At 43.2% G+C, this 14,504-nt stretch overlaps 1 protein-coding gene across 14 annotated transcripts in view; it reads right to left on the reverse strand.

Moving 5' to 3' along the window:
- Nucleotides 1-14,504, reverse strand: part of FARP2 (FERM, ARH/RhoGEF and pleckstrin domain protein 2) — a 213,956-nt gene that overhangs the window by 194,499 nt on the left and 4,953 nt on the right. For 13 of the 14 annotated variants that reach the window (XR_012669925.1, XR_012669926.1, XM_075132309.1 and 10 more), the window contains one exon: nucleotides 12,430-12,657. Coding sequence is in view for 11 of the 14 variants with exons in the window: in XM_075132309.1 (XP_074988410.1) it covers nucleotides 12,430-12,633 (204 nt within the window). In the remaining 3 variants the exon portion in view is untranslated. Of the gene's footprint in view, nucleotides 1-5,068; nucleotides 5,345-12,429; nucleotides 12,658-14,504 lie in introns of those variants that run through there. The other variant, XM_075132315.1, reaches the window with a different exon arrangement.

Here is a 14,504-nt window from a genome sequence, read left to right on the forward strand (position 1 = left end):
GGGGCCCCATGTAGGGGGAAGAGGGGGACGGTGTACTGGAATAGCCTGTCTGGGGTGGAGAACGCTGTCTTTTCTTTAGCTTCTTTGGTCAGCGGAATCTGCCAGTACCCTTTTGTCAGATCCAGTGTAGTCAAGGATCAGGCACTACCCAGTCAGTCAACCAGTTCGTCGATGCGTGGTATGGGGTATGCATCAAACTGGGATATTTCATTCAGTCAGCGAAAGTCATTACAGAATCTCGTGGTACTGTCAGGTTTAGGCACTAGAACAACTGGACTGGATCACTGACTGTAAGATTCTTCAATAAACCCTAATTCTAACATTTTCTTTACTTCGGCCTTGATTTCTTCTCTTTTGGCTGCTGGGATTCGGTAGGGTCTCAACGTTACCTTGGCTCCGGGGATCATGCGGATATGGTGATAGGTCTCAGTCGTCTGCCCCAAATTTTGTGGAGAACACATCTCGGTTGCGATTAATCATGTCGACTGCCTCGATCTTTTAGATCGGCGTCAAGTCGGATGATATCCTCACTTGCTCGTGTAAGTTATCCTCCTGGGGAAGGGTCTCCTGTGCGACTAAGCATGCCTCACGATCGAGCCAAGGTTTTAGAAGATTGATGTGGTAAATTTGCTCCGGTTTCCGTACTATATGTTCCATTCTATGCATCTGATGAAGTGGGCTGAAATCTTATGCTCAAATAAATTAGTTAGTCTCTATGGTGCCACAAGTACTCCTGTTTTTTTAAAATACTGGCTTCTGCAGCTAACTCAGTTGTCTTCACCTTCATTTTCCTGTTTGTTCATAATCTGGAAAAGAAAAACAAGCTTTCCTGCTTTTTCAGATCCCAAACAATTTCTCAATTTGGAATGAATTAGTCCAAAGGAAGAAAAGATTCTTTCTACACTGGCAGAAGCAGCTACTGCTGTTAAAAGTGAGATTATCACTTCAACAGTCTCTGAATCCAGGTGCTTAAGTGACTTCCACCAGTTCGCTGGTGTGATTATATGTTTGCTGTTTTAAAGACATTTCTTGAATGTGGCCGGGGCCCCATGTAGGGGGAAGAGGGGGACGGTGTACTGGAATAGCCTGTCTGGGGTGGAGAACGCTGTCTTTTCTTTAGCTTCTTTGGTCAGCGGAATCTGCCAGTACCCTTTTGTCAGATCCAGTGTAGTCAAGGATCAGGCACTACCCAGTCAGTCAACCAGTTCGTCGATGCGTGGTATGGGGTATGCATCAAACTGGGATATTTCATTCAGTCAGCGAAAGTCATTACAGAATCTCGTGGTACTGTCAGGTTTAGGCACTAGAACAACTGGACTGGATCACTGACTGTAAGATTCTTCAATAAACCCAATAAACACCTTTAGCTCTCAAGTTTATTATAGTTGGCATTATGGAGGGATGATTGCTGGGTGTCCAGGTCATAGCCAACTCCTCTTCTTCAGCAGTTAAGGTTTGACCCTGGTACCGAGTATTGAGAATATTTGCAAGAAAATGAGCTGGAGATAGTGCTTGTCCCATTTGTTTTTTAACGCTTGTAATTTAACTCTGTCATTGCATATTTCTCTTTGTAAAGATCTCACCCAGTTCCTTCCAAATTTCCAAATAAAACAGCTATTTCCCTGCATTTTGTTCAAGGCTACAGAAATAGGCTTCAGGGTACTCAGCATGTGTCCAACATTTCTCTTAAGCCCAATGTTGAGAACTTTGACTGTGAAAGTGCCATCTATTTTTTCAGGATTTTGTTCACAAACTGTCATCAAATTAGGCCAGCTCTTGATATAGTGCTCAAAACAGTCCACTACTGAGTTCCATTGCACGTCTTATGGGAGAGTTAGCTTGGTTCCTCCCACTTTTTTCAGAGCAGCTGCTGCAAAGTGGTTGCTACGGAAATATTTTGCAATTTCATCAACATTAGCCTTTATTTCTGAAACACTGAAGTCTTTGGCAAGGAGGTGCATCAAATGATCACTGCAACTGTATGTTATTAGTTTGGAACTCTCTTCTAAATAATTTCTTCTCATCTTGGATACATTTGCAGCATTGTCTGTGACCAAGCTGCATACTAGACAGTTGAATGTTTTTCCCCCAGTTTGTTATAGCTTTTACTGGTACTTCTTGTAAGTATTCTGCTGTGTGTGCATTTCCTGATGTATCAATTGTTTCTGTAAGGAAGACATTCCCTTCTTATGTTGTCACACAAGCACACACGACAGGATCATTGTGGACATTGTTCCACCCATCAAGACTCAGGTTAACATTTTTACCCTCTAGACCTTTTGCACACTGCTCAATTTCTCTTTTAAATCCAAAAAATCCTATTTTTTTCCCAAAAAAAGCATTGATTTTTATCCGTCTTGTTAACTTGAGTCTAAGACCTAGACCAAGAGATGCAAATTTGCTATGATTAAAAAAAAAAAGTTACCAGTGAAGAAAACTGAAGTCATATTCTATGCAGAAATAAATTATGCATGATCTCCATCTAATTAAATTACATTTTCTGGGATGCTAATGTTAACTGACCCACTCCTAAACCAATCTGACAAGGTACTACAACAAAAATAAAATTGTAAAAAAAACTGCATTCCTGTAGCACTTAAAGTGCCAACAGCTGAGACGCTGTACAACCATGCAATAATAGACAATTTCAGTCCCAAAGAGCTTATGATCTAAATAGATCAGACAAACAAGAGGAAAGAATATAGTTCTCTATTATTTGGATGGGTAAAATGAAGTGAAGTGAAGTTTCAGTGACTTCCCCAAGTTCACACAGCTAGTCTGTGGGAGAGCCAGGAACTGAACCCAGAACTTCTAAATCCCAGTCCAGTGGTTCAGCCACAAAACCATACCTCCCATATGCAGATAGTCTGTGCAGATTATTTCAGCTATCTGTGCAATTAAAAAAAAAATTATGCAACAATGATCAAGTGTGCTTTCCGCAAATAAAGGAGACCCAATTGTTTCCCCTCACCCACTCTGAGGCCTGGTCTACACTGCGGGGAGGGCGGGAGGGAATCAATCTAAGTTACACAAGTTCAGCTACGTGAATAACATAGCTGAAGTTGATGTACTTAGATCTCCTTATCGCGGTGTCTTCACTGTGGTAGGTCGACTGCTGATGCTCCCCCATCAATTCTGTCTATGCTTCTCACTCCAGTGGAGTACCGGAGTCGAAGGGAGAGCGCTCAGCAGTCAATCTATTGCGTTTTCACTAGACGCGATAAATCGACCCACCGCCCCCACCCGCTGGATCGATCGCTCTGGAGGTAAGTGTAGACATGCCCTGAGATACACACTTGAAGGGGACCCTCTGCACATGACAATTACGTTCAGCTGCCTCCAAGTTAGCATTCCCCCATTCCGCCATTCAATTACTTTCCTCCAGCTCTACCTGCAGTTCTGAAGTCTCAGCTGGGAAGCTCTTCACAAAATTCAGAAAGCCCAAATATTCTGGGCTTAACTTCATTTAATTTAATTCAGCATGGATATATTTGACCTGGACAAACAAATCTTGGAAAGATTCAGATTAAAATCAATGTCTTATCTATTGTAATATAGCCTGACCTAGGTCAAATCAAATTCTTATATGTAAGCTATGTACTTCTGATGACCCATCATAAAAAATAAAGTACAATGTAACAAGACAAGCACAATATATCCAAACTAGCAGTACAGTAACTCCTCGCTTCTGTCCTTCACTCCTCGCCTCTGTCCTTCATGCCCTTGGAGATTTTTTCAAATATTTCAGCATTTCGTCTTTTGGAACAGAGTTCTGATAGCACAGATTCATCTCCCCATACAGCGATCAGATCCAGTACCTCCCGTTCGGTCCATGCTGGAGCTCTTTTGTAATTCTGGGACTCCATGGTCATCTCTGCTGATCAGCTCTGCTTGGTCACGCCACGGTGGCCAAACAGGAAATGAAATTCAAAAGTTCCCGGGGCTTTTCCTGTCTACCTGGCCAGTGCATCCGAGTTGAGAGTGCTGTCCAGAGTAGTCACAATGGAGCACTGGGGGATAGCTCCCGGAGGCCAATATTGTCGAATTGCGTCCACACTAACCCAAATTCGACCCGGCAATGTTGATTTCAGCGCTAATCCCCTTGTTGGGGAGGAGTACAGAAATTGATTTTAAGAGCCCATTAAGTTGACAAAAATGGCTTCGTTGTGTGGATGGGTGCATGGTTAAATCGATCTAACACTGCTAAAGTGTTCGACCTAAACTCATAGTGTGGACCAGGGCTACGTAAAACGATGTTAAGCAAATCCTATTTCCCCATAAGAATTAATGTAAATGGGGGGGTTAGGTTCCAGGGAAATTTTTTTTGCCAGACAAAAGACTATGTATGTATGTGTGTGTGTGTTTTTTATATATATATATATATATATAAACACACACACATACATACATATACACACACACAATAAGTTTTAAACAAACGATTTAATACTGTATACAGCAATGATGATTGCGAAGCTTGGTTGAGGTGGTGGAGTCAGAGGGTGGGATATTTCCCAGGGAATGCCTTACTGCTAAATGATGAACTAGCCCTCGGATGAGCCCTCAAGGGTTAACATTGTTGTTAATGTAGCCTCACACTCTACAAGGCAGCAAGAATGGAAGAAGGAGACACAGCATGGCAGAGAGAGACAGACACACACCGTGTGTGTGTGTGTGCGTGTGTGAGAAGAGATGGACGCATGTTGCCCCTTTAAGTACGCCAACCCCACTCTAAGTACACTGCCTTTTTAAGTAGATCAGCAAGTTGAGACAGCTGCTGCTGCCAGCAAGCTCCCTCCATCCTGAGCCCTGTCGTGTCCCGCCCCCTGCTCTGTGGAGAAGGGGTACAGGAGTGGGGGGAAGGGAGACACACTTGTGATAGATTTAAGTTACCAATCTGCCTGAGGCGTCAGGTGATCAGGCTGAGGCCACAGGATCTTTAGGGGAGTGACTAAGTTCTAAAGCTTTATTAATAAAATAACAGTGGTGAGTGCTAGGTGCTTCCCATGTCACTCAGAGGAAGGAAGAAAGCGTTAGTGCCCGAGCCCGCACCCACTTTCATACTCACAGATGCACAACCCAGGGCTGGCCAAGCCCAGGTCTAACGTGAGAAGAAGAGGGGGAAGGGTGGACAAGAGTTCTGTCCTGTGCAGAGGCCGTCCAGGGTCCGCTGTTGATCTCTGATTTACTTTGGCTCTTGAGAGGATTTTTAAGTCCTGGGTTCTTCTCGGGGCGTTTCATTCAGGGACTTCTGTCCCCCATGCTCTTTGTACCAGTCCAAACCGCCTTTCTGCAGCTTCCTCAGCTTTCCCAAAACACACCAGCTTCAGGGACACAAGATTGTTGTTTTCCCCAGTCGCTGACCTTCACAGTCTCACTTGTTTTCTCAGCCCCTGCAGTTCTGATCATTCAATTCTCCTTTCTCACGGCTGGTCGGGGTTGGAATCTAGGCTGTCTTTCTTGGCAGGTAGCAGAGAATCTGTTGTGTGCAGTGGCCTTGGGCAGGAGTCAGCTTCTTATCTTTGGACCTAGCTGGAGCATCGAGTTAACCCGATCCTTTCTCCCTTCCTCCCCCTTTGGCCTCTCGCAATCTGCAAAGGAATCTTTCACGCCACACTCACACCTTCAACCCTTCCCAAGATCCTTTCCAGTGCATATAAAAGCATTAGCAATATACAATGCTGGTGCTTACCCAGGGGACACTTATATTGTGAGACCCTGACATTAGCACCCCGCTTCCCCCTCCTCTGCACAGCAAGCAGGAGGCTCCCAGGAGCAGCTCCAAGGTAGAGGTCAGGAGCAGCACATGGCAGTGGGGGGAGGGATACCTGAACTGCCAGGCAATTGATAGCCTGCTGGGCGGCTGCTGCACAGGAAACTTAGGGGAGCTGATGGGGGGCTGCCAGCTAGCTCTAATGGGCTACTCTTTCTGAAAGCAGTGGACAAAGCAGGCGACTGCCCAACAACGTTATAAGGGAGCACTGAACAACTTTAAACGAGCATGTTCTCTAACTGATCAGCAACGTAACAACATTAACCGGGACAACATTAAGTGAGGAGTTACTGTACTACACCATTAGATTTAGGAAAAGTACAAAGGTTATAAACAAAGTCATAAAATTAACATAAGTGCAGAAGCTCAAATACATAGAACATAACTTTTCAACATAACAAGAGACAATGTTTACACTGTTGTGTATTGTACTGCCTTGTCTCTTTATGCCAGCCATTATATTTTGTGCCATGTATATTCAACTACCTTAAATCAGATGAGGTAAAATGAAAGTTATTTGACATGCTCCTACCTCTCTGATCTCAAGTGGCTTTCCCATTATCCACCTCATTCATACTGAAGAGCTCAAATGTTATGGTTTCCAAGGCATTTTAAGTCTCTACAGCAACCCTTCAGGAATCTAAAAGCAGGTTAGTGAAAAGAGCCTAACTTCAGCTGAACTGGAAATTTAAATTCAGATACAATAAAAAAGTGAGTGAACTGAACAAAGTAATAAGCTCAGGACTGAAATCAAGCACAACCCAGAGATAAGAGCACTCACGCCTATATATCTATCAAGTTGCAGATACAAGCAGCTATATTTGTTTCAAAATCTGAGAAAAAATAAATTTAGTGATAAAATATAAATCCAGAAGATAACAAATGCCAGACATTTCTGGGTTTTTATTTGCCAAGCCTTTATTTCAAAAGCAAGGCCTTGTCCTAAGTGAATAATATCCATCAGTTTGGCACAGAAAGTGTTTTTTGGCATCTTGCCCTTCATTGCAGGACATCATTTTTCTGGCTTGTATTACTAGTACCCTTTTCCAATCTTGCACAACTGTGCCTGAATGCAACACATACCTGCAACAGCTAGAGGGTATGGTTTCTGAAACCCAAACTTATCCTCAATTTGGTGACAATTTGCCAGTACAAATGATGCTACCAGCTGAAGAAGCAAGAGGATCCAGTGGAATTTCTTTTCCTCAACTTAAATATATAAGTATTACATATAAAATTGCAGGGAGTATTTCTTCAGGAATGATGGACTTTTACTTGATAAGCAACAAGGCCTTCCAAATCCACAGAAAAATCTGAAAACTACTAAACAGTACAATTTTGCCTGCTTATACACCTGAACGTTGACCGGACTGCATTTATAATCTGTAAGGAATTAGGTGCGTAGAAATTTTATTTAAAGTAAATTAAATCATCTCCTTTGAGAGGAACTGAAATAAACTCAGATAAGATACTTTGTGAGAACCACTTAAGTTTGCAAAAGGAACGGTAATGCCAAACTCAAAACCAAAACCAAAAGTACAGAAATAAGGAATAAAGTCATACATACCCGCAAGTCCTTTAGCAAGCCAGCTCTACTAAGTCACCAGGTCAGACACAGATAACCTTAACTCTGCCTTGCGCAAAATGCCAAAACAGTTAGGCTCCACTCTATAATAAAGATATGCTTAAGAACTCAGAGTGTGCCATTCCTAGAAATTGTGGCCTGCTTTCCGTCTTATACTCCAAAAGGCTCACAAGCTCCTGTGTATGTAACTTCCAGTGACTGACTGAAAATCAACAACCCTTGTTCTCAGCTGTATTGGTCTCACAAACCTTCTATTCTCCCTTCACTCCTTAGAGAGCTGTAAGAAGTGAAGTCCAGACAGATGAACAAATAACTAGTTCACTTAAGACCTCTCTTTTTGCACATACAAGTTTGTGTGTCTATCAGCAACTGATATCAAACATCCACTTAGTCTGCTCTGATGTATTCTTCCTATCTTCCACACACACCCCCTCCACTGTTAGGGAGTTTGAAGACAAGCTCATGGGTTGTTGTTATGAGTTTTTGTCCTTTATGTGCAGTGTTCCTATTTAGTCCTCCATAACAGAGCTCTTGGCCCCAGATAATTCAAAAACTTTTCCTGCTACTTGAATCAACAAGCCATGAGTCATGCAGAAGCATTTTTATCTGAAGTAGTTAGCTAAAAATTCAGGATTCCACTCCCAGACTCAATAATTTCTAGAGCCCAATGAAATTCTTTTTATTTTATTTTTTTGTTTAATTTTTTGGGAATTTTGTTGTGTCCTGCCCCCAGAGGAGGGGAGGCCCTACAGAGCAAGACCACCCCACGCTCACCCTGCAGCAGCAGCTCCTGTCCTGCAGGGCTGGCCCCAGCCCCTGCTCTTGGCATTGCAACTTGGCCTGCAGGATTGCAGTGCCAGCCACTCACTCAAATCTGGCCAGCCATCTCTCCACCCATCATGACGACAGGGGGCACCTGGGCCAAACCTGAACAGCACTGCAAGCCTGCACACCAAATCACAATGCCCAGAGCCAGGGCCAGCCCCATGGTACAGGAGACACAGGCATCGTTTTAATAGCAGTTTTTCACTTTATTTTGTGTTATTTTGTATTTGTGAAAAACACAAACGGTTAGTAATTTCCACCTGTTTAATTCTATGAAAACTCCTCACATGCACAAAGAGAGAGTGGGCAAGAGTCACATGTTACTGGCGTCTGATCCTGGAGCAGCTGCTCAGAGGACTGTTCTTCCCCTGTTCTCAGGGCTGCTTTACAAAAGTAGCCACTCAGCTTGTCGTTATTCCCTGATCCATCTTCTCTAGCTGGCTGGTGCTAATGTCATTCCTTATTCATAGCCCTACACCACTCTGAGAAGCTGGAGAATGTCAAATACTTCTTCACAATCAGCAGTATGTGGCTGTTACTCCTCTCTCCAGATATCTGACAAATTAACTTTTAAAGAGAGGAAGGAAAGGGGAGCTTTGTACTCAACTAATACAGCAGCCCAATAGGATGTCTGCTATGCTGTGACACTATTCATATAGTCTACTCTGCTTTTAGTTATTATTTTTATTACCATACTGCCTAGGAGCCCCATTCACAGTCCAGGATTCCATTGTGCTGGGTGCTGTACAAACACTGAACAAAAAGAGAGTGCCCACCCCAAGGAGCTTACAATCTAAGCATAAGACAAGAGATAACAGATGGATACAGTCAGTGAGAAAATATTAATAAGCATGATAAGCAGTGGTCTCAACACACTAGCAGCCTAAACATTGTCAAGTTTTTTGTAGACATCACAGCAGAGAAGAGTTTTGAGGAGGCTAATGAGTTAGGCCCCGTCTACACTGGCAAGTTTCTGTGCAATAAAGCAGCTTTCTGAACTATAACTCCCGAGGCGTACACACTGCCAAGCGCATCCTTCCAGATGGCCATGCCTCCTCCACTCACCAGACGATCCCCCGCTTGCAGCAATGCCGAGCTGCTGGACCTAATCAGCATTTGGGGAGAGGAAGCTGTGCAGTCCCAGCTGCGCTCCAGCCGTAGGAATTATGATAACTACAGACAGATTTCACAGTGCATGACAGAAAGGGGCCATGACCTGGACACATTTCAGTATAGGGTAAAAGTGAAGGAGCTGCAGAAGGCGCGGGAGGCAAACCGCCGTTCCAGTGCTGCGCCCACAAGCTGCCAGTTCTACAAAGAGCTGGATACAATACTCGGTGGCAACCCCACCTCCACTGCGAAGGCCCCTGTGGATACTTTGTTGGCTCACGTGCCAGTTGAGAGTGGACCAAGCCAGGAGGAGGAAATCTTGGATGAAGAGGGGGAGGGAAGGAAGAGGCAGAGGATGGCTCAGAGGCCAGAGATGCATGCAGTCAGGAGCTCTTTTCTACCCCAGAGGAGCCTAGCCAGTCACAGCAGTCGGATCTTGGTGAAGCGCAAATAGGAGAGGAGACCCCTGGAAAGTGGATCTGATTTTGCGAATTGCTGAAGCAATCTGTTGGGGGCAGAAGGGTTGCAGAAATCAGGCTCGTCTCCCACAGCATGCCTATCCTGAGCAGCAGAACAGGCTGTTGATAGACTCACTCACTTCACGGGAATTTCCCTCAGAGATCTCCAGGAAACTCTCATGGAGATACTGGGTAATTCGCTCCCGCAGGTTCCTCGGCAGAGCTGCTTTTGTTTCTTGCCCCATTAAACATCCAGACAATCACGCAAATTAAAACTACCAATTTCTACATTTCTAAGTGAGGTCACTCTTCTTGCTTATTTTTAGTAAAACCGGCTGAAGTCTGCACAGCAATTTAAAGCTTTGTACATTTGCTCTAAAAGAGTCAGGATTTTACTAATGTAGAATAACCTGAAAGTTGAGTGTATCTTAACTGAAATAGAAAGGTGTTTTCTAACCCTATTATCTGTGAAATATTTTTAGTTTACTTTCTGGGTGGGTGGGGAAGGGGAGGAAGAGAGGAGGGAAGAAGAAGTAAAGAGGAGAAACAGATTACGTTCAGTTGTTCCTACAGCAACCCCACAATTTTTAATTTTTAAAGGTTGCCTCAATTACCCAGCACCCATAGAATCATAGAATATCAGGGTTGGAAGGGACCCCTGGAGGTCATCTAGTCCAACCCCCTGCTCGAAGCAGGACCAATTCCCAGTTAAATCATCCCAGCCAGGGCTTTGTCAAGCCTGACCTTAAAAACCTCTAAGGAAGGAGATTCTACCACCTCCCTAGGTAACGCATTCCAGTGTTTCACCACCCTCTTAGTGAAAAAGTTTTTCCTAATATCCAATCTAAACCTCCCCCACTGCAACTTGAGACCATTACTCCTCGTTCTGTCATCTGCTACCATTGAGAACAGTCTAGAGCCATCCTCTTTGGAACCCCCTTTCAGGTAGTTGAAAGCAGCTATCAAATCCCCCCTCATTCTTCTCTTCTGCAGGCTAAACAATCCCAGCTCCCTCAGCCTCTCCTCATAAGTCATGTGTTCTAGACCCCTAATCATTTTTGTTGCCCTTCGCTGGACTCTCTCCAATTTATCCACATCCTTCTTGTAGTGTGGGGCCCAAAACTGGACACAGTACTCCAGATGAGGCCTCACCAATGTCGAATAGAGGGGAACGATCACATCCCTCGATCTGCTCGCTATGCCCCTACTTATACATCCCAAAATGCCATTGGCCTTCTTGGCAACAAGGGCACACTGCTGACTCATATCCAGCTTCTCGTCCACTGTCACCCCTAGGTCCTTTTCCGCAGAACTGCTGCCTAGCCATTCGGTCCCTAGTCTGTAACGGTGCATTGGATTCTTCCATCCTAAGTGCAGGACCCTGCACTTATCCTTATTGAACCTCATCAGATTTCTTTTGGCCCAATCCTCCAATTTGTCTAGGGCCCTCTGTATCCTATCCCTACCCTCCAGCATATCTACCACTCCTCCCAGTTTAGTATCATCCGCAAATTTGCTGAGAGTGCAATCCACACCATCCTCCAGATCATTTATGAAGATATTGAACAAAACCGGCCCCAGGACCGATCCCGGGGCACTCCACTTGATACCGGCTGCCAACTAGACATGGAGCCATTGATCACTACCCGTTGAGCCCAACAATCTAGCCAGCTTTCTACCCACCTTATAGTGCTTTCATCCAGCCCATACTTCCTTAACTTGCTGACAAGAATACTGCTCTAATACTGCTCATAATACTGACCCAGCATCAAAGACCTAGATGCCAAGGCTAACCTTTCAGGGAGCACTGTCAGATCACTGTGGAAAGGACACTCAAAATTGCCAAGCTGTGTGGTTTGATGTCACAAATTCATTTGAAGAAGGTGCAAAAAGTTGGACTTAAGAAAACAGATTTCAGGCTTTCCCCACCTCCAAGTCAAGAGAGCACTACGTCTTTAATCAGGAAATTAAAAATAATTTTGCAAGATCTCCAAGAGAGACATGAAAGTTTAAAACAAAGTGGTCACATCTGGATACCTGAAGCTCCAGCAATGCAAAAAAAAAAACCACAACCATTAACATTCTTAAATTACTGTACATTCCTTCATATTAACAAACTCTCATACCAGTTTCAGAGTAACAGCCGTGTTAGTCTGTATTCGCAAAAAGAAAAGGAGTACTTGTGGCACCTTAGAGACTAACCAATTTATTTGAGCATGAGCTTTCGTGAGCTACAGCTCATCATCAGATGCATCTGATGAAGTGAGCTGTAGCTCACGAAAGCTCATGCTCAAATAAATTGGTTAGTCTCTAAGGTGCCACAAGTACTCCTTTTCTTTTCTCATACCAGTGTGACATCTTTATGATATTTGTTCAGTGAAACTGAAGTTATTTTAAATACATAATTCTGATACTAACATCTATGCTCCTTATAAGCTCCACACTTGCAGGTCTTAGATAAGCAAATTAGGTCTATTTACAAGTGAGCTGTTTGGGGACCTGCTCTATGATCTGAAGGAGGATCAGAGGCTTCTCTCTTCCCTTGCCTTGAGTCTTATATGAACCTCCACTCCAGAAGTTCCCTTGAAATTTTGTCAGTTTATACACCAGTATATACAGTAAATTCTATATTACCTGAAACTAAACTTATCTGAAATCAGACTGAACCTCTTTCTTACCTCAACATCAAGTACTTCCACAGTGTTGTCCAAAAGTTTTATTTTGATCGGTAGATCCCTCTCATGCATTTTGGCAGGTGTCATTGCCATTGCTGTAGAAAGGTTTTGCGCTGGCTCCAGCGTACTCACTCCAGTATTCTTCTGGACTCCCAAACGAGAACCAGGAGTCTGCAGTATTCTGTACGTTCCTTCTATCTCTCCCATTATTCAACAGCAATGTCCAAATACCTACAGAGTAATATAGAGACTAATGGCTAACAAAAAATAGATAGATATTTTTCATTAAATAACATTTCAAAATGAAGATTCTACAAACGGAAAGCATAATTCTACATTAAAAAATTATACATGGAGTCCCCATGTACTTATTTGTTCAACTACCAAAATAATCAAATTTCAATATTTAAAAAAATAAAATTGATCAAAATGAGTTTGAAAAAGCCAACTACTGGGGAAGTTAAAAAACAAAAACAGAGACAAAAAACAAGCAGTAACAAACCAAACAGTCAATCAGGAATTTGGACAGGAAACAGGAAAGTATGGGCAGAGAACATGGGAGCAAGCAGTGAGAAGAAACTTGAACAGGGAATGACTAGCACCAAGTCTATTACCTTTTTTAAAGTGACTGGATTTCAAACCGACATGTCCCTTTAAATTGAGACAGTGTCCCTTTAAATTAAATTAACGCTCTGATGTTTTCACTACTTCTATTCAGAACCTTGCAGGCAACTGTGAAATGTCAAGAATCAAGTCCGTTTCATTCTACTGCAATTATTGTTTATATTACAGCACCATTACTATATTAGGCACTATATAGATGTAGCATTAGACATGGTCCCTATTCTGAAGAGAAAGTTATTAGCAGCAGTAGCAAGTTAAGTTATTCTCAGAGGAAAAAGACCCAAACAAGGGAAACTGAGGAAGGAGTAGAGTAGTGGAGACATCTCATCTTGCAGCAAAAAACCTCTAACCTAACAGAACCCAGAAGGGTTTGAAGCAACTAATGATACAGAAAACTCTTAATTTCTGCCAGCGGTTAGAACTTCAAATTTACAATATGGCTACTAGCCAGAAGCCGATGCACACACAAAAAAAAAGAAAAAAAACAAAAACAGAAAATCAAGTCCCAGGCAGGATGTAGGATCAGCACTGTGATAAAAATCCACTTCCCAGCAGCTGGTATCAGGGGAGCTGGACTTATCACATGGGTGCTGCTTCTGAACACTGATGGGGAAGTAGTCTCTCTTCTCCTACCCCCAAATTTATCGTATCTATCTCTGGATTTGGATGTAAAGGTCTCTAGCTAACATGTATCTTGTACATTTTTCAAGTCCTAATGATAGTATCGAGGCACAAAATACAAATGTAATACATTTGTCATTACCCATGACTCCTCATTTCAGGTGCTCTGCAACACTCCTTAAATTTAATACATCAGACTCAGGTTCCTCCTGATGCATGGTGATACATTTCCACAGTCAAAGACCTTCCAAATGCCCAGCCCAGGCTTTAAAGAACTCATCCCTAAGTAAGCTGTCAGTCAGTTATAGGGCCCCTTCTAAGCACAGCAGTCTTTGGAGTCACTGATGGAGAATCTCCTTCCTTAGAGGTTTTTAAGGTTTTTAAGGTCAGGCTTGACAAAGCCCTGGCTGGGATGATTTAACTGGGAATTGGTCCTGCTTTGAGCAGGGGGTTGGACTAGATGACCTTCTGGGGTCCCTTCCAACCCTGATATTCTATGATTCTATATGGTCATCAAGACACCTACACTTTAGTCCATAAAGGACTCTATACATTAGAACTAAGACCCTGAATTGGATTCACAGTTTAACACAGCTGCCCATGAGGCATGCAAAGTGCCAGTATGACATAATCTGAGTTTCCCCAAGAAGTACCCCCCCCAGTCTGGAAATGGGCCACAGCTTTTCTTGGCCCCAGTTCAGGTAGCATCCCCAACTAGTTATTATCAGGTAATTCACACTTAACTTTGGCCCTCATAACAATTTCAATAGGACCTAAAGATTACAAGCCATTTTAAGGATCAGAGGGCAGGTGCCTCGATAGGGGGTGAAGTT

The sequence above is a fragment of the Caretta caretta genome, chromosome 9 (assembly GCF_965140235.1).
Source record: "Caretta caretta isolate rCarCar2 chromosome 9, rCarCar1.hap1, whole genome shotgun sequence".
In the NCBI taxonomy this organism is placed as follows: domain Eukaryota; kingdom Metazoa; phylum Chordata; order Testudines; family Cheloniidae; genus Caretta; species Caretta caretta.